General features: G+C 28.3%; 1 protein-coding gene and 1 long non-coding RNA gene across 8 annotated transcripts in view; both read left to right on the forward strand.

The window, feature by feature from the left end:
* The first annotated feature begins 1,281 nt into the window (after positions 1–1,281).
* Positions 1,282–12,210, forward strand: LOC136079883 (uncharacterized). The gene is made up of 2 exons (XR_010638304.1): positions 1,282–1,416; positions 11,777–12,210. It is a non-coding gene; the product is annotated as an uncharacterized LOC136079883 (long non-coding RNA).
* Positions 12,211–15,935: 3,725 nt separating this feature from the next.
* The window catches only part of LOC101235772 (nuclear receptor coactivator 7), a 78,232-nt gene continuing 67,616 nt past the window's right edge, over positions 15,936–26,551 (forward strand). The window contains exons 1-3 of one of the 7 annotated variants that reach the window (XM_065796548.1): positions 15,936–16,057; positions 16,414–16,478; positions 16,654–16,761. In XM_065796548.1, the coding sequence (XP_065652620.1) occupies positions 16,440–16,478; positions 16,654–16,761 (147 nt within the window). In that variant the 5' untranslated portion in view covers positions 15,936–16,057; positions 16,414–16,439. Of the gene's footprint in view, positions 16,058–16,085; positions 16,217–16,412; positions 16,479–16,653; positions 16,762–22,250; positions 22,517–22,764; positions 22,937–26,551 lie in introns of those variants that run through there. The other 6 variants (XM_065796549.1, XM_065796546.1, XM_065796550.1 and 3 more) reach the window with 6 other exon arrangements.

Genomic DNA, 26,551 nt, shown 5'->3' on the forward strand with positions numbered 1-26,551 from the left:
AATTTTGATATCAACTTACTTGCTATGAACAACAATTGCTTTTTTTTTTACTTAAAGTTTATATTTCACAAACCATAAATTTTTGTATAATTTTGTTTGTTTGGTTTTTAATTATTTGTCATTTTATCTACGAGGACTTATTTAAATATATTACTATTACTATTACTAAGCTGTCGTCAAAACATAGCAAAAAATACCCATTTACGCTTTTCAGGTCTTCAATTTGTTTTTAATCGCAAATAAAATCATTGCGATTGCGAATCACCACGGTTGTGCTTTGCTTCATTTTATTGTACATTTCTTACATTTGTTTATGTAAATCCTTAATATTCCTCCGATACTTGACGTTACTAATTTAAAATTATTAGGAAACAAGTAATATAAAGCAAAAAAAAAAATATTACTATACACCTTTTGTTCAATAAGCATCATATTGTCAACAAGATATTTATTATTTACCAAATAATAATTGATTGTATGTATTTTAGTTAGCAACTAAAACACATGTCTTAATTGTGTAATTAAAATCTTTATGTTTTCACAACGATAATTTTCTCTTTCGTTTTAAAGCGTTGTTATGGGCTTTTTTCGCCGTATAATAAATGGTTAAGACTGATATATAGTCATAACCATTAACCATATGATCATAAGAATCAATTCTTTTTATGACTACGCGCAAATAGTATTGTATAACTATGTGGTATTTATTTTTAAAAAATTCCTTACAATTTTTCTATTATTTCTTTATAAGTTAATTAAGAGAATAAGTTTTAAAGAATGCCATTGATAAAATGAAATAATAATATAGTATAAAAGTATTATATAAAATATTTTGTTTGCGAAAAGCTTTTAATTTTTGATATTATCAAAAATTAAAGGCTTTTTGCGAAGAAAAATGTTATCTATGATAAGAATTATTTGAGCATAAGCTTTTTCAAAAATGAACTTTGAGAAAGTAATGCAGAATTTTTTATTATTTAATATATTGTATTTTTACATATAATATAATATAATATAATATAATATAATATAATATAATATAATATAATATAATATAATATATATATATATATATATATATATATATATATATATATATGTATGTATATATATATATATATATATATATATATATATATATATATATATATATATATATATATATATATATATATATATATATATATATATATATATATATATATATATATATATATATATATATATATATATATACGTACATATATATACACACGCATTATATATACAAATATAATATCGGTTTGTTAGTTTATATAGAAAAGCCACAACTGCCACATTAAATTGATTCTGAATTGAAAATGAAAAATGATGTTTACCAGCCAACTGCCACTGATAATCTTACATCAAATGAAGATGGAGTTGTTGAAACAACAGGTAGATACCTGTAGAAATAATAGGAAATATTAACATTTATTAATTTATGTTCATTATATTTAATTTGAACAATTTAAAACCAGAAGCAAAAATACATAGTTCAATACTTTATAGCCAACTCAAAGACACTAAGCTTAATCTTTGATAAGAAATCTTTTAAAAGAATAAACATGGTTTTAATGGCTAACATTCATCACCATTTTTGAAATATGTTTAAATTGTGCTGGTTTTAAATTTGCCTATTTATTTCTTGTACTCATTGTTCTATTGTCATCATTTTTATGCATTTCTTTTATTTTTTTTAATCAAATATCATTATTCTAAGAAGTTTTTTTTTTTTGCATTATTAAAAATTATCCTTCCTGAATATTATTTTAATTTTTTCAAAGTTTTTTAAAAATTTTTTGTTAAAAATAAAATAAAATACTAATTTTTTATTTTTAACTAAAATTTTTAAAATTGTATTGAAAAAAAAAGTTTTTGTAAATTTAAAATTTTTTTTATCTATTTAACTTATTTCAAATAAGTTATTTGCTTACTTTTTTTTTTTTGCTGACCTATTTGTTTTTGCTTTGATTTTGATTGGATTAGATGTTTGTTTGAGTGTCTTTTGTTTTGAATTAAAATATTTGTTATAAATTTAGATAAAGAAACAAGAATGCATTTTTTAACTTTTTATTTCTTCACCCTTTATATGAAGAAAATTGAAAAATTAATGGTTATGGAGAAAATTTGTCAATGATATATATATTATATTATTCGACAGTTTGCTTGTCATTGATTTCATGTCATATACTGAAAACAGTAGGTTCCAAAAATGAACAAATACAGTCATTCTGTTGACACCTGGATGACTTTGATGAAGAAAACAACTAAAATTCTCAGGTACAATATTGCCTATTCCTTTTTGGTAATCTCAAAACACTAGATGCCATCAATAAATTTTTGTTGTTGTCAATATCTATCTTGACAGTAATAAACTTTTCAATACATGAGTGTAAATGGAATGCTTTAATTTTGACTAAAGTGTTAGTTTTCTTAAAGAAATTAGGGATCTTTTTGATATAAAAAAATAAACAATAGTTTGCTTCAATGATTTTATATCAAAATATTCAGGTAGTTTTTGGAATAGAAAGTTGCTCAGTATCTGGCTTAATTTGTTGATGATTGACTTTGTTGTAGAGAAAGTTCAGAGGTGTGGTAAAATTTTGGTTTTTGCAGTTAAAAGAAGAAGTTAAGTTTGTAGTCTTGTTCCACTTAAATCATGTTATAAATGTCTTAAAATGGGGCCACTTTTGTTCTTAATCTTTATTAATGACCTACCTAATAATATCCAAAACTATATAAAGTTATTTCCAGATAAAAGTAAAACATTAAACATTATAAAAATGACGGATGATCCATTAAAACTGCTAGCAGTTATAAATTATCTTATGGAGTGGTCATCAATCTGGCTAACAAAATTCAAATATAATAAATGAAATTTTTTTCTTTAACCAATATGCAATCGGCAAAAATGAATATTGAACCACTTATATAATGCATAATTCTGATAAGAATCATTATCACATTTTAAAACTAACTGATTTCAAACATGATCTTGTTGTCATTATTCAATCAGATATATATATTTTTTTATTTTTTATTTTCAAACATCTTCGCTTCCAACCAGGCTGCAAGCAGCCACTAATTAAAGTTGGAAGTTACTGAAAGAGAAAAGATGAAGATTGTAGAGCAAGATAACGATTGACAGAGACTTAAAAGATTGCAAATTATATGAATCAGGAAAGCAAGATGAAGGAAGAGAATTCCAAAGAGCTGATGTTCAAGGAAAAAAACTAGGCGAATAAGCGTTTTTGAAGCACTTAAGAACAGTCACAGAAAAAGGATGACACTTAATTAAATGATGCTAGCTCTTTAGAGCAGTGCCAAATATAGTATTTGAAGAAAAGAGAAAGAGAAGCAACATTATGACGATGTGATAATGGTTGGAGGTTGGCTGCAAGAGCAGGTCCAACTATGTTTCCAATGCGTTTTTGCACCTTGTCTAAAAGAGAAAGGGCATCATTAAAAGATCCTCCCCAGATATGGCAACAGTATTCCATACAAGGCCGGATTTGAGATTTATAGAGATAGAGAATAGAATCCGAAGTAAGAAAGTGACGAGCTCGATAAAGAGATGCAACCTTAGCAGATGCTAATTTTGCAACTGATTTGATATATGGTTTCCAAGAAAGATGGGAAGTAAGAGTTAATCCTAGAAGATGAAGAGTAGGTGACACATCGAGTACATCACCATTCATAAATATAGGAAGATCTAAATTATTGTGATAACGATTGGCTGAAAAAAATTGAGTTTTATCTGAATTAAAGTTCACCAGCCACTGTAAGCCCCATGCTATAGCAGAAGTGAGATCCTTTTCAAGCTCAAATGCCCCCTCCAAGCAATCAGAGAGTGTTGGTTTCTTATCACGACAAGAATAAATGGTAGTATCATCAGCAAACAATGCCACCTTAGATGTGAGAATATCTGGAAGATTGTTAATGTAAATTAAAGAGTATAGGGCCAAGGATACAGAACCCCTGAAGTTACAGAATAAGAAGAAGAGTGTTGTCCATCGAGGACAACTTTTATGCTGCGATTGGAAAGGAAGGATTCAATGATCTTAAAGATGTTGCCGGATACACCATAAGAAGAAAGGTTATGGAGAAGACCAGCTTGCTAAACTTTATCAAAAGCTTTTAAAATGTCAAGAGCGATGGCCTTAACCTCTCCACCTTCATCTAATGCACGATAAAACCTGTCAGTTATTACTGTTAGCAAATCAGCTGTAGAACGAGAAGATCGAAATCCATATTGATGGTCAAAAAGTAAGTTATTAGATTCAAGATGAGAAATTAAGTGTTTGTTAATTAAAGATTCAAAAACCTTGCTTATGATAGGAAGAAGACTTATGGGACGGAAGTTAGACGAATCAGATCGCTCCCCAGAATTTTTGAAGATAGGGATAACAGATGCCGCTTTCCAGCAGGCTGGAAAACAAGACTCTGATAAGCACTTGTTGAATAGTTTTGAGAGTATAGACGACAGCTCCGCAGAAAAACTTCTGCAAGACAATAACAGGTATGTTGTCCGGGCCATAAGCTGTAGAAGAGTCTAGGCAGGAAACCATTTTAGATACACAAGCTGAAGTGATATGAATATCAATTAATGGATCAACCTGTTTGTTGGCAATATCGGGTAGAACGCAACTAGTGGAATCAAGAGATGATATTGATGAAAAGTTATTAGCAAACAATTCAGCTTTGTCTTTAGGTGAGGTGACAAAGTCTGACCCATACAAGAGAGGTGGAATTAAAGACTTGCCCTTATTATTGATATTATTAAAGATTCTCCAGAAGTCACGAGAGCCTAATTTTTGAGAGGAGATACTAGATTTCATGACCTGAGAATAGTGGGCTGAGAATAGGGGGCTTTAGTGTTAGACAAAACACTTTTATTTAATTGTTTCTAGCAGTAATAAACAGACGTCTGTTTTCTGGAGAAATGTTTTGCTGATAAATATGGAAGTTACGGTTTTGATTGGCAATTGCAGCAGCGCAGTGTGAGGAAAACCATGGAGGAGAATGAGGATTGACCTGAAATCGTCAACACAGAATAAAAGATTCCATTCCAGCCTAAATCCACGAAGTTATGTAAGAAGCACATTTGTCGACAGGAACACAAAAGATTTCTACCCAAGGGCCATCACGAAGAAAATCACGGAAAGAATCTCAGTCAGCTTTACTGTAGTTGCAAGAGGTTCGATAATAGGGGGATTCAGGTAGTGAAGAAGAATGAGATATTAGTTTTAGAGAGATCAAACTGTGATCAGAAGCACCTAAGGGTGAATGTGGAGAAACTGAGCACTGGATTAGAAACAAGATATAAGTCGAGTAGAGAAGATAAATGATTCGGGTTGTCAGGAAAGCGACTTGGAAAGTTGACTATTTGAGTTAGGGATTGAGAAAGGCAAAAGTTGTGGGCTTTAATGCCTGCAGAGTCACTGATACTAAAGCCAAGCCAATCAGAGTGGTGAACATTAAAGTCACCGATAACAGTTATATTAGCTGATGGATAAAGAGAGAGGGCTTGGTCAATATGATCAGAAATAACATCAAAAAGAGTGCAGTCTTGAGATAAAGGAGAGTGATATAGAAGAAAGAGAAAGGCAATAGAGTGAAGTGGTGCTAAACGAAAGCACATGAAAGAATAGTCTGTGGATTCAAACCTAGTTTCACGACATGTGGGTGAATTCTTACGAATGTAAATGCCGAGGCCAAGCATGTGACTATAGGAGTCTTTACGAATTAGAGGAAGATAACCATCAACACTAAGATCACAAGATGAGACAGCCAAACTCAAATTAGTCTTACAAAGAGCAAGTAGGTCTGGTGAACTTTGCAAGAGATAAGACTCAACAGAAGAAAAGTTACTTCGAAGACCACGAATATTAGTGAATGATAGGTTTAGAGAACTTGGTGATGATGATGGTTTTTTGTGTTTTATAGTTTTTGGTACTTTATTCATTTTTAAATTAGATTGAAGAACTTGACTCAAAGCATAGATAGTACTCAGAACACTGTTTAATAGCCCAAGCAGATGCCTTATTGCTACTAATAAACCCTAACCTGTAACAAAGGGCTCCAAATGTGGCCTCTGCAATGCACACCAAAAGTACAAACATGGACACCATTCTTGCGCAACATGGCACTGATAATACTTTGATATTTTTCAGCTGTTGATGGAATCAGTCTCTCTGAGAGCTACCACAGAGTTCGGGAAACCTGACTACCAGCCGGCGTCAGAACCATTAAACTGAGTTTCAGAGCTGTACCCTTATTAGGAGATAATAGAATGAGTTGCCTAGTCATAACAACAGAGACACAAGCAAAACCCATGCATTGAGTCAAGAAGATCCAGCATTCAACATCCTAAACCAGAGACAATGTATTAAAAATACATCTGCGCCAGCCTCATAGATGAAGAAGGGGTGCGAGGTTAGTCAACAGATAGAATTTGTTTACCCCTTAAGTCTTTGCCAAGGAGGCCTTCTACAAGACAGTAGCCGGGTGCATTTAACATCTGCCCAAGGTGAGTATTTTTATTGAGACACTATCTCTAGCCTTTACTCAACCAAGAGCCCCAAGGCAGGGGGTGTTTATAATATATATATATATATATATATATATATATATATATATATATATATATATATATATATATATATATATATATATATATCAGGCCTTGTTAAGAAGCGCTACGCAGCTCGCATTTTGCTTGCGAAAAGGCGATTTGCCTACGCGTTCAGCAGTTTTGCGCTACGCAAAAACTTATATCTTTTAGAATAATTAAATTATCTTTTGATTACCGTTAACGTGACGTTTATTCAGAAGACATAAAGTTGTAAGTAAAAGCATTTAACCGCAATTGTAAGATAATAGATTTTTTTGTTAAAGAAACAGTTTGTTTCATAATTTTTTTTTTGTTATTAAAAATTAGTTAATAAAAAAAAGTGTTTTAAGTTTTATCTTAAGGAATTAAATATATAAATTCCTTTTAAATATAAAAATTATTTTTAGTCATAATAAGTTTAAAAAATGCACGATTTATTTTGATGTAAATATTTTATTAATAAGATATTTTGTTTATTGTTAATTCAATAACGTAAAGTTTTAATGACGTTCATTTAATTTATGAAAATAAATTATGATCACGAATATGTTATCGGTAACTGATAAATAACAAAAAAAAACTTTATTGTTTAAAAACATTATTAAAAAGAGTTCACAAATTAAATAAGAAAAAATGTATTAACAGTTAATAAAATAACCAAAAACCAAATATAAAATCATAAGAAAATAAACAAATATTTTACGTTTCATGAAAAAAATATTTTTTTCAAAATAAAATTTAGTTCATATTTGAAAAAAATAATAAAAATGATTTTTTTAATAAGAACTTAGATTTTATTTGTAACTTTTGTTATAGTGAGAAAAAAACAAACTGTTTGTATGATTTTTAACGCGTTAATAAAATAATTGAAAAGACGCTAGTGACGCAATATAACTTCAACGATGCAAAATATATTTGATGAGTTGAGTTACTTAGAAATGCATTACGCGTTTTCGTTACGCAGCGAAATCTCGTAACAAGGCCTGATATATATATATATATATATATATATATATATATATATATATATATATATATATATATATATATATATGTATATATATATATATATACGTAGATATATATATATACGTAGATATATATATATACGTAGATATATATATACTTATATATATATATATATATATATATATATATATATATATATATATATATATATATATATATATATATATATATATATATATATATATATATATATATATGTATCTAGTGTTCTCAGGAGGTTCGTGAAGTCATACACCTTATCTGACCATGCATATAATATTTTGTTTTGACATCTTGGTCATGGCTCTTTGTATGTTTTAAGTTAGTGCGTTTGAAGAATGCACTGAATAAACAAAGTGTAAACTGGAATAAATGATAAAATGAATAAAAAATAAACCAAAAAATTAAAGGAAAAAATTAATATATGTTTTTATTTTAATTTAAAAGTGATTCACTGCAAAGAATTTAGAAAAATTGAAGTTTCAAAGTTATGTAATCGAAACTTACATGTTTTGATACTTATTTATTTAAAAATTTAAAACTTTGATATTTTCTAATGTCTACAAAGCAAATAAAATATTAAAAAGATAAATTATCCATTAGTAGGACTGGACTTTTATCCAATGCTGACATAACTGTTGAGCGTCGTAAATTATTCAGCCTAGACACTACATCAATATGGCAATTTGCAAAAAATCATTAGCTTTAAACTCTTATTTAAAACACTTGTAAGTTAAATTAAGTTTGAGCTAATAATTAAGATGCTTCTAAATTAAAAAATATCTTAGTTTTATGCTTTTCTTTTCTCTGGTTTATCTTTTATTTATTTTATCATTTTTAATTTTATAATTTAAATTAGTTGGGTTTTTTCAGTGCATTTTTTAAAACATGCAAATTATTAATATATACAAAAAACAGTGGCCAAGTTGTCAAAAAAAATTTGTATGCATGGTCATAAAAGGCTTGCAAGCGCCGGCATCTCCTGAGATAGCTTTGTATATCCCATTAGTCTTCTTTCTATCATTAGCCAGGTATTTGAATCTTCAATTAGCAAACACTTAATCTCTTATCTTGAATCTAATAACTTACTTTCTGACCATCAATATAGATTTTGATCTTCTCGTTCTACAGCTGATTTGCTAACAGTAATAAACAATAGGTTTAATTGTCATTAGATAGAGGTGGAGAGGTTAAGGCTATTGCTCTTGATATTTTAAAGGCTTTTGATAAAGTTTGGCATGCTGGTCTTCTCCATAAGCTTTCTTCTTACGGTGTTTCAGGTAACATCTTTAAGATTTTTGAATCCTTCCTTTCCAATCGTAGTATAAAAGTTGTCTTCGATATACAACACTCTTCTTCATATCCTGTAACTTCAGGGTTTCCTCAAGGTTCTATCCTTTGCCCTATACTCTTTTTAGTTTATATTAACAATCTTCCAGATATTCTGACATCTAAGGAAGCATTGTTCGCTGATAATACTACTATTCATTCTTGTCATGATAAAAAGCTAACACTCTCTGATTGCTTGGAGGGGGCATTTAACTTGAATAGGATCTCACTTCTGCTACAGCATGGGGCTAACAATGGCTGGTGAACTTTAATTCAGGTAAAATCCAATTTTGTTCAGCCAATCGTTACCTCAATAATTTAAATCTTCCTATATTTATGAACGGTTATGTACTCTATGAGTCATCTACCCTTCATCTTCTAGGATTAACTCTTACTTCTGATCATATATCAAATTAGCATCTGCTAAGGTTGTATCTCTTTATCGTGCTCAACACTTTCTTACTCTGAATTCTATTCTTTATCTCTATAAATATACAAATTCTTTGTATGGATTCAAATGATGCCCTTTCTCTTTTAAACAAGGTGCAAAAATGCATTGTAAACATTGTTAAACCTACTCTTGCAGCCAACCTCTAACCATTATGACATTGTCATATTGTTGCTTCTCTTTCTCTTTTCTACGAATACTATATTGGGCACTGCTCTAAAGAGCTAGCGTCTCTTATGCTATCTGCCAAAATTCATTCTCATGTTACTTGTCATTCAATTAAGTCTCATCCTTTTTCTGTGACTATTCCTAAGTGCTCCAAAAACTCTTATTCGTCTAGTTTTTTTCTTCGAACATCATTTCTTTGGAATTCACTTCCTTCATCTTGCTTTCCTGATTCATATAATTTGCAATCTTTTAAGTTGTCTGTCAATCATTATCTTGCTGTATAAACTTCATCTTTGCTCTTCCAGTAACTTCCTACTCTAATAGTGGTTGCTTGCAGCCCTGTTGGAAACAATGTTTAAAATATATATATATATATTTACCTTCTATAGCTTATATAGATATAACTTCATTTTATATACTATGTTAATGTAATGACCTCAGTATGAGGTCATTACATTAATATAGTATATAAAATGTTATATACTATATAAGCTATAGAAGGTAAATATATATATATTTACCTTCTATAGCTTATATAGTATATAAGCTATAGAAGGTAAATAGATATAACTTTTATATAGATATAACTTTTATATTCTATAGCTTTTATACTATATAAGCTATAGAAGGTAAATATATATATTTACCTTCTATAGCTTATATAGTATATAAGCTATAGAATATAAAAGTTATATCTATATAACCTATAGAAGGTAAATATATATATATATTTACCTTCTATAGCTTATATAGATATAACTTCATTTTTTATACTATATTAATGTAATGACCTCAGTATGAATAATCAGTAAGATAGAGTAACCCAAAATATTTTATTTAAATTTATTTATTTTCAATCAGTTAGTCATTAAAAAAAGATTAAAATTTAACTTATGTGTTATGTTTAAAATATTTTTAATGTTCTTAAAAAAACACCACATGTAAACATGTTTACTTAGCAGATGACTCAGACATAAATTTAACAAATAACCTCACTAGAAATATTTTAATTTAGTAAATTAAGTTAACTAATTAAAAAATTGAAAAATTTCTTAAAAGTTATCTTTTTATTTTGTAGTATTTTGAAAATTTTTGCTATATTGGTGTTTTTTTTTTTTAGTTGTTCTCATAGTATATCAACTTGTATATCAGTTAATACAAAAAAAAAAAAAAGAATTCAGCCAGAAAAAAAATTTTGAATTGTTTTTTATCAATTTTTACCGTAAAAATGAGGAATTTCTAGAAATAAAAGTTTTTAAAAATTAACATTGTTTCCAAAAACACTTGAAAGGTTTTAGAAAAAGCTGCAAAAATTCAGCTTTATCAATAAAATAGCAAAATTTTTATTTTATTGCTTACAAATTCTTTGAAATTTGTTGTTTATTTCTTAAAATGTCAAAACCAAATATTTCTTTTGACAAATGCTGGTTCTTATTCTTTTGGATCCCTATATTTTACAAATTTGTTTATTCATTTGACCATGGAGATAAAAAAATGGGCCTCATTATGAGTATGTCAATAAGTTCATTGTTTTCTAGGTACAATTCATAAATAAAAAGCTACAAAGGAAAACACCCCATATGCACCAATATATGTCTAACATATGTTAAATTTGATTTGTGATTAAATTATGGTGTTTTTCAGACAGCATAAATGTGTCAGATTAAAGTTTACAAGTGAGATGCAAAGGGATAAAGATATGATTTTATCTACTTCTCTAAGATATAGCTAATAATAGTTGATTGTATGGTTATTTTCTTGTAAGAATTAGTTGAATTAGAGAAAAAATAAACTGAGTTCACGCTACAATACCCATGTTTGTATATTAACAGTCTCAATCTTTTCTTGTCCTGCAGGACAATGTAGAAGACATGACATATGCATGACACAGGGAGGCCTGTTTTTCTACATATCATTTAACAAGTAGATGTTAAGACATAAGTTGGCATTAAGACATAATAAGATACTTTGAACTTAAAATAATTTTTTTTTTAAATCTGTTAGACCATAATAAAATATCACAACAATATTTTTTAATCATTTTTTAGAATTAATCTCTTAACATCTTTTTATTTCTATAGGTTTAATTATGATAATTTTGTTTGTAATACATTTTATTAGTTGTTTTTAATTAAGTTTATATTTTTTATAGTTTATATAATTGTGTTTATACTTTTTAATATTTTTAGTACGCTTCCAATTGCCATTTAAATGGAAAGCGTTGATCGTCGGTTTGTGTTTACTTTGTTTGATTTTGTTGATTTCATTGATTGTTGTCGCCAGTAAGAAAAAATGCGATTAAAAATGGCAAGATATGTAAAAAAGTTTAATTTTATGGGAATAGTAAAGAAGTAGTTTCATTAATTTAAATTCTTTTCTAGGGTTTTAAGCTGTATTTATTTTATATTTTATAAGAATTACGATTTCATAAAATTATGAAGTTGTGCTTTTTACAAGATTTTACAATATTAAATTTTAGATAAATTTTATTTTAAGGGTGCTTGTTTTAAGGGTGCTTATTTTAAGGGTGCTTGTTTTGCTTTTATTTGTATTATTGTTTGTATCATTTTAAATGTTCACTAAATTGTCAAAAATATTTAGTGTAAATAATATTGTGCAAGAACTTTCTTCTTTTTTTCAGCAATCGTTTACTTTAATTTCAGCGCATGATCTTAACTATAATTTAAAGTACAGATGTAATTCACGTTTTGTCTTTTGGTTACGATTATCTTAAATGTTGTTAAAATCCAACAACAATATCAAATAAATATATAAATTTTTATTCAATTATTATTTAGTTATTACAGCATATCATAACAAGATATAATGGTAGTTGACTTTAGCAAGTTTTTATACTTCCTTAAGTACAATATCTAATTAGTTTTTATTCGTCGATAATTATGTGAATTTTCATATTAACTGTCTTTGCGTTTGATTAGGTTGCATCAAATTAGGAGTTCCTATATAGACAGAGCAAAGTTAAGTCTTATTAAATGTGATATAAATTTCAATTTTGTTCGTATTTATTGGACTGCTGTTTGTTAGAAGACTTATAATAACTGTACGATATTAACGGGTGAATTAGTAACTATGGTAACGGGTGAAGAGAAATTAGTTACAAAAATCAAAACCTTGTATTTTTAAAGAAATAAAAGCAAAATTTTTTAAATATTTTTATTGAGTTAATACAATATTTATTTAAAAATTTTTTTTTATAAACCGATAGCACTCCCTTGTCGGCTATTAATCTCAATTTTGTCTTGATATCCTTCATTAGTGATTGTAAAAATGTTGCATCAATTTTTTTCAAACACGCATTGATACGCCCAATCAATTGTTATGAACTTTTGGCCTCCCATCCACCTTCGTACACATTCTGAGCTAATACTCCCCAAAAATCTTTGATTAACCGGGCTTTGGGGACATCAGGAAGGATCATTTCGACCGGCACGAAATTGATATTTTCATCCATCCAGGAAATGACCTTTTTAAACCTATGAGCACTAGCTAAATTTGGCCAAAAAATTTAATTTAGGTCTTGATGATACTTACCGATGAATGGTAAAAGTCGTTCCTCTATGCATTCTTTGATATAAATGCTTAATTTTATTGCAGCCGATGTTGTTGACCGAAAGAGTGGTTTCTACATTCCGCGCTCAGATAGTGCTATCTAAAACAAAAAATTTTTTTTGGAAATTTTTTTTTTTCCCGCAAAACGAACATTATCTGGACATTTGTCTTTGTCGTCCGTGTAATATCCGGCGTTTCCAGGCATTTCATTGTCGCGGAAACAAAAGTATTTTTCGTCGTCAAAAAAAAAAAACACTGTTTTTTACAGAGTTGATTTACAAGTTTTCGGTTTCTTTCTTGTGCCCTTAGATGCTGTCCATCTTTGTATTTGGGTGTTTTTCACGTTTACGGTACTTAATGTTCATTTTTGCCAATTGTGTACAAATTTTTAAATCAACGTTGAGTTTACGTGCGAGTTTTCTTTTACTTACACCTTTTCGATTGTTGGTCAACCTGCAAAGTTTTGCTTTTTTTTCTCGAGTCCACGATGATGGGCGTCTAGAACTTTTTTTAACTTTTAAACACTGTCCTGTAAGGTGTCGATTGATATAATTATATGCTGTTTTGCGATAGATTCCTTCCTTAATAAAATGGTTAGCAGCTTCAGCTTTGGTAGCTTTTAGATTTTTTACAAAATAATTTTTGACATTATTTTAAAGAATTGCTCTTTCTTTGTCGTTTAACATTTTTTTTGAATAATTTTTTTGAATAAAACTAGAATATTTAAAAATTACTTTCGAATGCTAAAATATAATATTATGGATTTCAAGCAAAACTAAGTTAATTTTTGTGTAACTAATTTCTCCTCGCCTGTTAAAAATTAGCTTTTTTATTTTTAAGATGTTATAAGCAGCTAGGAAAAAAAGCTAGGAATACTGGCTGTAGCGCAGTGATTAGCGCGCTTGTCTCTAGAAGCTAAAAATCCGTGGGTCAACGCCACTGGCCAGGTTTTGTTACAATGTAAGGAAGAAGGATTTGTAGAGAATTGGCAAGGGCTGCGGGCTAAAAACCAAGTTCTAAATAAAAAGATTTCATGAGTTTTTTTTCATATTGCAGGTCACAAGTCAACCAACATTTTTTGAGCTCTTGGACACCAGCTTTTTTATCAGCTCTTGGACACCAGCTTTTTTATCAGCTCTAGAATGTTGATACATGTTGAAAAATTTCAACTTAAAATGTAGCACATACATATTGTCTTTTACTACAAAACTGTTTAGTCTAACCGGGGCGATTTTAGTTTTACCGGGGTGAATTTAGTCTAACCGGATTGAAATTTAGCAAGTGTTCAAATAAGGAATTCTTCATGTTCAAATAAGGAATTTTTCGAATCTAGATAAAAATCGGGGTGAAAAACTCAACATCTTGTGTTAACACGATGTTGGGTTTTAAGAATTATTTTTAAAATACCCGGTTAAGTAGGATATTTTTTATACATGAGAACAACCCCTAAATTTTCAAAAAATAAATCCCACAAAGTATTCCATGTCTTTTACTCGTAGAAAATATAACAAGTTAATTTTAAACAAATAAAAAAACTTTTATGTTGAACTTTTTTCAATGGATTATCTTAAAAACTTTCATAAATTTTTCCAGTGAGTACTACTTGATTTTGTTATATTCCACACTGTCCGCAGTGTTTTGTTTGATGTTATCAAATATATATTCCACACTGTCCGCAGTGTTTTGTTTGATGTTATCAAATATATATTCCACACTGTCCGCAGTGTTTTGTTTGATGTTATCAAATATATATTCCACACTGTCCGCAGTGTTTTGTTTGATGTTATCAAATATATATTCCACACTGTCCGCAGTGTTTTGTTTGATGTTATCAAATATATATTCCACACTGTCCGCAGTGTTTTGTTTGATGTTATCAAATATATATTAGGAATAATACAAAAATAAGTTCTTATTAATATATATTTGGTCGTTATTAGTTTTCATTGAAATTCGGAAAACGCACTCTATGAAATGTGATAAATCAATAAAAATTATACGTCACTACAATGAAATACAAAACAATAAACTGATGGTAAGTTGTTCCTAATTGTGCGTATGCATTTTTATCCTTAAATTAAAAGGTTGTCCACAAAAGCTGATAATACTCTTATCACACAATTTGTAATAATTGTAAAAAGTAACATTGTAATTAATCACCTTTTACTTGGCTCTGTTTAAATTTTCTTTAAATAAAATATCAACAACAACACAATTAACGTGAAAAATTAATTAACATTTCATCCATTTCCGTTGCAAATGGTTGAAACTCAAATATTAAAATAACTTTAATTTACGCTACGTACACTTTTTCAATAATAGGTTATTAACGTAGTGAAAAAATAATTTAGTAAAACCTTGTCTTATAACTGCACCATCAAACAAACGGCTCCTACTTAAAAGGAAATGCTTTAGACTTTTCATTGTTTCCAAATTATAACAACTGCAATTTTTTCGCAAAGCATCCTTGTTTGATATAAACATACCTAAATCTTAAACACCAAAACTGCCACGACTTCTTGTATACAGAGCCGACGAATCTTTTTAAAAATTGACGGTTGTGCCCCTCTACTTTGAAACCAGCGTCGTCGGCATTATTTAGCAAGATTTAAACTTAAGGCTCAAGCATCTGAGGTCCAGCGATCAAACCACTGTTTCCATGCCTTAATCGTCCGGTCATAAAAATAATAAACAGGTTCAATCTATTGAAATATTCAAAAGTATGGCAAACCTTTTTTCTCACTGTCAATATTGTTACACCGATTTATAATTTTCGGCAACTCCATTAATGTTGCAGTGTAACTGTTCCATAACTTTGTTTAATTTAAAGTAAACTTGAGATTTACAAATTTGTCAAACGCCGATTCCTAAGTTCAACGCTAACGGAAATGCGGAAAATTGTGAGTTTTTCTAAATGATATGTTTAATGTTTATTACAAATATTTGTCAATAGCCAGAAAGCTTTGTTTGTGACCACACTAAAATCTTTTAAGTTCCAAATGCGCTACTTGTATACACATTTCTATTTATATAAAATCATGCAAAGTAAGACTATATATGTAAGCAGTTTTAAAAGTAATAGTTATTGAGAAATCAAATTATAGAACTTTTAGAACGATTTGAGGGTTTGATTGAAATAATGTGTACAGTTTCTTTTTTCAATTTTCTTATTCTTATATTATCATCAAAATTTCGTTGTAAATAAAGCAAAATTTATTGATTTCTTCAATTACACAACTTTTTTTTTTACAATCAGATGTTCAACTTAATAAATCTGTAAAAATGAAAGTTGCACAACCTCCAGGAACAGTTCAATATATTGTAAGTATTTAAAAAATATGTTAATTATATGAGGTTGCTATATTTTATGGTATATTGTAAAAAAATATAAAACCTAAATCTAAAAATCTAAATTGTATTTTTGTTAATGAAATTTTATTTACACTTACGTTACAGATTTTATTTACATTAACTTTACAGATTGTTTTCATTAAAGGTAAAAACCACTGATACATTAGCAAGTATTTCTTTACGATATAACACTACTCCATCAGAGCTCTCCAGGTTGAATCATCTCAATTCATATCTTTTGTGGCCTGGACAGGTAAATTATTTTGTAGGATTTTAAGCTGTTTGAAATTTGTTCTATGTGAATATGCAATATGACAAAAATAATATTATTGCAGATGTTTTAGTTTTAATTCTTTTAATTTATCTGTAAAATTACAAAGTCGTAGCAGTTTTTGATAAATTGCATATCTTATTTTTTCGTAAATTTACTGTAAACTTGTTACTTGTTAACAGTAATGTATGTATTAAGTATCACTTGCTTCTATGTTTATGGTAAAACCTTTGTGTGAAAGTTTTTTTGCTTACCTGATGCTGACCTCTAATAGTTTAAAGTCAACATAAAATTGCCAAACTTATTTTTCCCAATTCCGAGGGCTATATATATATATATATATATATATATATATATATATATATATATATATATATATATATATATATATATATATATATATATATATATATATATATATATATATATATATTTATATATATATATATATTTATATATATATATTTTATATATATATATATATATATATACATATATATATATACATATATATATTATATGTATGTGTATATAAATAAATATATATATATACATATATATATATATATATATATATATATATATATATATATATTATATATATATATATATATATATGTACATATATATTATATGTATGTGTATATATATATATATTATATATATACACACATATATATATATATATATATATATATATTTATATATATATATATATATATATATATATATATATATATATATACACACATATATATATACATATATATATTATATGTATGTGTATATAAATAAATAAATATATATATATACATATATATACATACATATAATATATATATATGTATATATATATATATATATATATATATATATATATATATATATATATATATATATATATATATATATATCTCACTAATATAATACAAATTGATTATTTTGCAGAATGCAGAACTTTCGCCAGTATTGATTATATGTACCCTCATTTTTATCTACATATTTTGTATTGCAACCATACTTTTTAAGTTAATACCATTATGCATAAATATGAGAGATTTTACTGTAATAATTTGATTTATTTATCGCCAATTCAATTTATTTAATATATCAACACTTTGTAGAAACCAATTACATTTGAAAATAAATCTCATTGCAAGAGGTAGGTAAAGTATTGATAGTGTAGTGCAAATGTTTTGAAAATCAGTATTTTAGTCCATTTAATAGCTATTCTACTTGAGGAGCCCATCTGTGAAATGTGCTAAGTCACTAAAATAAACAATTTGAGATAATTCTATTTCCACGTTTTATATACTTAAATCTATCATCTATTTAAATATTGGACCAATTTAAAAATTTTTGGTCCTAAAATGGACAAAGAAAATATAAAATTCTGTTGATGGGCAACTTAAAGAATATATTACTAAATATGGAGATAATAGCTTCTTTGAGCAGCATCCATGATAGTATTTGTAGAAAAGAGTTTAAGATGCAACTTTATGGCATTGGAAAGAAGGTCATATTTACTAGATAGAGGGGGTCATACAAATGCACAATAATGAGAAGCACAAAAAGCACAATAATGAGAAGCAACCTTAGCAGATGCTAATTTAGCAATCGATTGTATGTTCCATGAAAGGTCAGTAGTAAACAATAATCCAAAAAGCCGTAAAGAAGAGCACTTAGTGAGTTTTTTTGGAGTTAAAATTTACAAGCCACTGTGAACCCCAATCTGTTACAAAAGTGAGGTCAGATTCAAGATAGGCTGCCTGCTCTAATTGATTGAAAAGAGAAGACTTTTTGTCAAGACAGGAGTATAAAGTTGAGTCATCAACAAAAAGAGCTGTCGGTTGTCCGGAAGATCATTAATGTAGCTAAGAAAAAAAACAGGACCAAGGATAGAACCTTGAGGTACCCTAGAAATTACTGGAAATAAAGAAGAGTGTTGGCCTTCAAGGATGACTTTAATAAAGCGGTTAGAAAGAAAGAATTTGATAATCTCAAAAACTTACCCAGATACACCATATGAAACATGCTTTTGGAGAAGACCAGCATGCCCAACTTTGTGGAAAGCCTTAGATTTGTCAAGAACAATAGCTCTAGCCTCTCCGCCTCCATCTAATGCATGATAAAAATTTTTTAGTCACAGTAGTTAGGAAGTCAGCCGTAGAGCGAGAGGATCAAAAACCGCATTGATTGTCTGACAGTAAGTTATTTGACTTAAGATGGGATGTGAGAAATTTGTTTATCAAAGATTCAAAGACCTTGCTGATAACAGAAAGAAGACTGATCAGACAATAATTGGAGGGGTCAGAATGTTCACTGGAGTTTTTGAAAATTGGAACAACAGATTTCATTTTTCAGCTAGCAGGAAAACAAGACTTAATTAGTTTAGAGAGAATTGAAGAGAGTTCTGGAAAACAATTTTGTAAGACTATGACAGGAATGTTGCCTGGACCACAAGCTGTAAAAGAGTTTAATCGAGATATGACTTTAGCTATGGAAGCTGGTGTGATTTAAATGTCTAACAATGGGTTAACCTGTTTAATTGGATGGAAGGAAGAGAATGGCCATAAGATTTGAGAGTCAAATTAGAAGAAAAGTTCTTTGCAAATAGTTCTGCCTTATCCTTGGGAAAGGTAATATAAGCTCCCATGAATGAGAGATGGAATGTTAGACCTACTTTTGTTAACGATGTTGTTGAGCCTAACTTCTGAGATGCAGAAGTTATAGGCTTTAATGCCAGCAGGGTCATTGGCATTAAAGCCAAACTATTCAATGTGATGAGCATTAAAATCACCCATAACAACAATATTGGCAAAGGAGTAAAAAGAGTGGGCAATGTTAATTTAATCAGTAATAAGTCGTAACATAGGGCTCCTTATGTGGCCTTGGCAATGCACATCAAAAGCATTAACAGAGACACCATCTATGCATAACACGGCACTGTTAATACTCTGCTATTTTGCAGCTCTTAAAAGCTCTTAGAGATTCTTAGATGGAATCAGCCTCTCTAAGAGCTACCACAGAGTTGGGAAACCTTACTACCAGCCGGCCTCAGTACCATTAAATTGAGTTTTTAAAGTTCTATCCTCATTAGGAGATAACAGGAAGAGTCGCATAGCCATTATCGAGGAGACAAAAGCAAAAATCTATGCGAAGAGTCAAGAAGATCTAGCATTCATCATCCTAGGCAGGAAACAATGTAACACAGGTTTACATCTATGCCAGCCTAATAGGTGAAAAAGGGGTTTGAGGCTGGTCAATAGAATTATTCTGCTTACCCCTAAAGTGTTTTCTTAGAAGGCCTCCTACAAGACAGTAGCTAGATGCAGTTAACATCTGCCCAAGATGAGTATTTTATCGAGACACTATCTCTAGCCTTTACTCAACCAAGAGCCCCTAGGCAGGGGAATTTCAGCTGGATGTAGTTAACATCTGCCTAAGATGAGTATTTCTATCTCAACCCCATCTCTGGCCTTTACTCAACCAAGAGCACCAAGGCAGGGGATTTTTAAGTCCGAGTTTGTTTCTCCTAGTCTTTGCCTAGAAAAGCACACTTTACAAGAGAGCAGGGCATGGGGCAGGTAGTACTGGGTTACGTAATACCAGTAGCAAGATGAACGCGATGATCCTAAACCTGACCAGACCTGGAGCCTATTCAGGTGTTTTGAATCTATAACTGGTGATAAGAGATTGTATTTTTCTTGAATCTTTGCACACCCACACATCCCCTAAAAAATAAATAGTGCTAATTGGGTCAAATAAGTGTTTAATTAAACTAGAAATTTTACCATTTTTAGTACAGCTAATATCACCACATTGGCGGCTGATGGCACCCATATCAGGAGTATTAATTTTTATCCTATTTCTTCACTATAATTTATTATAGTTAAGATATTTTTTAAAACACCTTGGTTGACAAAACTTTAAGTATAATAATATGCTACAGTTAGTTTTAATCTTGTAAATATTACTCTAAGCTAAAAGCAATAAAAACCAAAACTAAAGCATTGTTAGCTTGACTAATGTTCAGGTAATGTTCAACTTGTTTCTCTATGCAGCAGCCATGTCAAATTAGTGTTTTGGAGTTATAGAGTTGAGAGAGAGTTGTAACCACAATTAAAGTAGCCTTCTTAACTGTAGTGCTTGACTTGGGGAGTTGAATTAACATTAAAAAAGTGTAACAACTCCATAGTATGAACTTGTAGATGTCATAACTTTGAGTTATTGATATTTTTTAAGCAAGGGCTTCTGATAAAATGCCACTTTAAAATCTAAAATTTTAAAGTGGCATTTTAACAGAAGCCCTTGCTTAAAAAATATCAATAACTCAAAGTTAACAAATTGTTAATAATTAAAATGAGGGAGTTCTTGTGTAGTCATTGCAATCATGAAAATAATATTTTTTAATAACTCCTAAAAACCAAGAAAACATTTTTAAACCCAATTTGACCCCCCCCCCCCCATAAAAAAAAAAAAAAAAAAATTGTGAGGCCCTAGGCAGCAGCCTAATTGGCCTATAGGTAAAAAGAGTAGTAGTAGTTGTTGTATTAATACTACTTGTAGCTGTTGTAGTAGTAGTATTATTGTTGTAGTAGTTGTAGTAGCAGTAGTAGTAGCAGTAGTAGTAGTAGTAGTAGTAGTAGTAGTAGTAGTAGTAGTAGTAGTAGTAGTAGTAGTAGTAGTAGTAGTAGTAGTAGTAGTATTAGCAGCAGGAGCAGCAGCCGCAGCAGGAGTAGTAGTAGTAGCAATTGTTGTTGTTGTTGTTGTTTTTACATGCACACACATTTATGTATTTTGTGTTTATAAATGTATCTTATATAATTTATAATAATAATAAATAATATAATTTAATATTTTTGCTATCCTGTTTTCTGAATACTTGTCTCAGACTTTTTATTGTATTTTTTAAACTTGTTGTAAATATTTTTCACAGCCATTTTAATTGGTTGCTACAATAAGTTAGTTCTAATTATAATTTAATTATTGGTTAGAACTAGCTAGTTGTGATGTAATAGTGGTTTATTATTTTTTTATTGTAAATATTTATTTTCTATTTTTAGGAAATTAAACACTAACCCATTAAAAAGCTTTTTAAGTGTGCATATAAAAACTTAGTTCTTTAAGTTTCTCAAAGCTATAGTTTTAAATACCAATATTTGAGATTGACAATGGGTTGTATTTATGTATGCAATTTAATTTATAAGTATGGAAAAAATTTATGTTTTTTTATTTAAAATATATAATTTATATTTTATAAATAGCTCTTATAAATTGTCAGCTTTTTTGTTTTAATTTTATTAAATTGTTTGTATTTATTCTATCCTCTGTATTTTCTGTATAATACTCTTCTTTGTATAGTTATACAAGATCAAATGTTTGCTCTGTTTAAGCTTAGTTTTTATGTTGCATTTAAGCCCATTCAACTTGTTTGTGTTTCTTTCTGCATGTTTAATTCTGCTTTCAAGTTCAGCATGATGTAGTGAAAGTAATGATGAAGTTACATATTTTTATAAAGAAGTTTTATTCCTCTAAGTTAAATAAAAGATGACTTACAGTTATGACTTAAAGTTTGTCATGTGCAATGAAACACACATATGTTGAGGTGGCATGCCATGATTTGCAAGTCAATAATTTTGAGGCTAATGATTTTCATGGGCATTACAGAAAATCATTATTTATAAACATTTGTCAAAAAGAGAGCTGCTTTGGAGGATTAGCACACTGTTTAAAGGTTCAATTGACTTTTTTTCCTGTTTTTCATCACCTTCAAGATTTTTTTTGTTTGTATTAAATGTTGTTGTCATAACAACATTTATCTTTAATGTTCTTTTAAATTTACAATTTTTATTTATTTTATTGGAAACATTTTTTATACCAATGAAGTAAATTGTAAAGCTTGCTGGGATTCTTGTTTGATATTTTTAATAATAAATCAAGTACAAATAAATATTTTATGAATTACAGAAATGTTTTTAGCATAGATACTTTTAGCATATTGAATGATTTTCAAAATGCAGTTTTGATCTTATAGATTTCTCTCAATGTTTTTTTCTAAATTATTATGAAAGAATGTTTAAAAAAAGATTTCTTTGTTTCTATAAAGACATCAATGAAATCATTTTATGAAAATAAGTTATGTCCATTACTAAAGGTAATATTTACTGACTAAATTGTGTATAAGTATTGGTTGTCATAGTTACTATCAGTATTTTATGAAAGTAATTTTGAATCAAGGCATTATAAATATAATAAAATAAAACTTCAGTCATGATGAACATCACCATTTTGTTATTTAATTCTTCCATCATAGTTTAATCATTATATCTTTTAATTCTTTTTTTAATTTGATTTTTATGCCTTAATCTATTTTTAATTACTTTTTGTATTACATTTAGTTTAACAAAAGATTGATACATTAATACATATTAACATATCATACACCCAGATCAAGGGTGCCACAAGTCAAACTGAGAAAATCAGGGTTGAAGTTTTAAGTTTTTAATATTTTTTCCAACTAAGAGTGCCATTTGTATTTGTAACTAAGAGTGCCGTTTGTATCTGTCATTTTGTAAACATTTGTTTAGACTTGTTGTATTTTGTCACCATGTACAACACATAACATACTATCAAATGACATAATTTTAAAGTTATTTCCTTTTCCTGGCAGCCTCATATTTTAAAATAATATGATTTTGTCCATTATTTGTTTTTTGCGTATTTTTTCAATTTTTTTAAAAAACTTCAAAAGTAAAAGTTGAGCGGTAAGAATATGAAAGTACTCTTGTGAATTGCTGCATACATGACTCCAACTGTGGAGAAACATTTGCATGTTGGAAAATATTTTGTGTAGACTATGAAAAATTAACTGTATAAAGGTCGTATGATATGATTGTAAGCTCTTCCAATGAAATTAATTTTCATTTATCCAACCATTTTCTGGAAAAGTGCAAAGTAAGAATATCTCCAGAAAACCTCTACTCAGTGGATGGTTTCAGTAAGTCAATTTTAATATGTTAATATTTATTTAGTGGTACATATTTTCTATTTAAACTAAATAGACAAATGAACCACCTATTAGATTTTAACAGACACAAACAAACACACACGCACACGCACGCACACACACACATATATATATACATATATATATATATAAATATAAATATATATATATATATATATATATATATATATATATATATATATATATATATATTAGTAGAAAATCACTTAACAAAAATTTTTTCCATTTGACACTGTGTTTCATCAACAAAGATTCATCAGAAATCTGAATTGAATTTGAATGGAAAAAATTTTTAAGTGATTTTCTACTAATATATAATTGCTCTGTTCTTTTAAGAACATTGAGCACTCTATTGTGTAGAATACTTTTTAAAAATGTTTAAATATATATATATATATATATATATATATATATATATATATATATATATATATATATATTATATATATATATATATATATATTAGATAGACATATATAATATATGGGTAATTCCATGTCAAATCAGCAGGCTCGTGTCACCCCATGTTTTAGATTTTGCTAATTTTTCTATATGTTATAAGGTTTATGAAAATTGAGAAAATCTGAAAATCGGAACCTCCAACCCCTTACGGTTCTTGAAATATTCTGGATTCAATTTTCTTATTTATGCTGACTCAGCATTTTTTGCAAAATACTTTTTTGTTGTTAAATACCAATTTTTTACGAACCAGATGAGGTATCATCCTGAAATTTTTATACATAGACAATCTTCCACATGGCGAATACAAATTTCAAATTGAAAATATTTTTGACCACCATAATTACATGTAAATTAGATAATAAAGGCATATATTTTAGGGTATTTCAACAGTCAAAATGGTGAAGTCACCTTGATAATTTAATAATTTTTGAGGCATTGTTATAACTTACAATATAGGTATCAAACATCTTTATAAATAAAAAATATATTACTGCATTTTTCAACTTTTCTAAATGCAGCCTTTTAAGTTAAGGGTATATATTTTATATAAATTTTATGCTGAGTCAGCATAAAATTTATTGCTTACTTATTTATGACAATTAATTATTGAATATAATGAAATTAATATCTCAATTTTTTGCTGTAAAAAGATATTTTTAAAGTCTTTTCAGTGCAATAATAAATTTACAATTTATTTTTATTTTTTTGTGCCTAGAATAGGCTTAAAGTATGGAGAGGGAGGGGGGGGGGGTCAGTCCATTGGACTTTTTCCTTCCTCCTCCCCTCCCCCCACCAAAAAAAAAAAGTTATATTTTCCAAATTAAATGTTTTTCCAAAATTGAAAATTTTGTTTTCTTAAAAATTTTCTTTTAAGCTTTTTTGGAAGCCTTATGGAACAATAATTAGAAATAAAATTTTTATTTATTGAATCTAATTTTTTTGTAAAAGACCAACATTTTTTTAAGTATAGAAACTTTACTAGGCTGTAATCCAAATGCATTTATAAAAGACATTTTTTGTAAAAGACTCTATTTATAAAAGACATTTTTTTTTTCTTTTATAAATGAAACGTTTTATTTCCTCATTATTATATTATTGCTTTTGATTTCATGTTGTAAATATTAGTTTCTAAATATTAGTAAATATTAGTATTGTTACTTTGCAGAATTTTTATATTTACTTAGCTAATTAATAAATGTTAAATGATTACTATATGAACTGTAAATAAAATACAAATTAGTTACCCCTTAATCATGTATAAGAGAAAGTCATATAATATGGCACATTCAATTATATCTATTGGATTAAAATCAACTTGTTTCTCCACGCAGCGGCCTTGATCCTCAAGGTTTGTGTTTCGGAGATATAGAGTTGAGAGAGGGTTATAACCACAATTAAGTAGCCTCCTTATCTGTAGTGGCCTTCACGACCTTGAGCAGGTGAATTAACAAAAAAAAAAACAAAAAAAAAGAATGTAATGTTGGCTATCACAAGCAAGGTTTAACAAGAAAACAAAGTCTTTTAGACCTATTAACATTTTTAAGTGATGAAAAACATGAGTTATTATGGAAAGCTGGTTTATTTGGTTATGGAAAATTGTTTATAATAGTTTGCTATTATCATAGAGAACACTTTGGAGTTGCATTTGAAAGAAAATTTTAGAAATGCTGTAATCAATTTAAAAAACATGGAAATCAAAAGAAAAATGTAAAAGGCAATTTTGATAATATTTTGATGATTAGAGTGATTTAAATAGTAATTAAATAAACTAAAGAAATAATAAGACAATTAAATACTTTTTTAAGAAGAAAATGTAAATATTTTTATAAATTTAAAATATAATTATTTTATAAATTAGTAAATATACTAATATGATTGTTTCTTTTTTTATATAGGAAATGTGAAGATATTGTTATCAATGGCAATAACTCTTAAAACACTAGATATTCTTGTTGTACCTGGGTTGAAATTATGCTGTAGTTGTTACAAGAGGGTACAGAGTATAAATAAAAAATTAGAATCAAATGATCAATGCTATAGGAAGGTTGAGTCTGAAAATGAACAACATGCATCTGTCAATGAAAGTCTTGAATCCATAGGTGTGTCACCTATTAAGCTTAAATCAGTGGCAAAATACCAACAGTTACCAGCTGCCAAAAGAAAACTTAATCAAATAACTGAAGCAACAACAAACAAAATAAACTAATAACAATATTGATCCTATGATTAGATTGATGCCATCTTGTACACCACTAACTTCTTCAGTTAATAACCATAAAG

This window comes from Hydra vulgaris, chromosome 04 (genome assembly GCF_038396675.1).
Source record: "Hydra vulgaris chromosome 04, alternate assembly HydraT2T_AEP".
Classification (NCBI taxonomy): Eukaryota; Metazoa; Cnidaria; class Hydrozoa; order Anthoathecata; family Hydridae; genus Hydra; species Hydra vulgaris.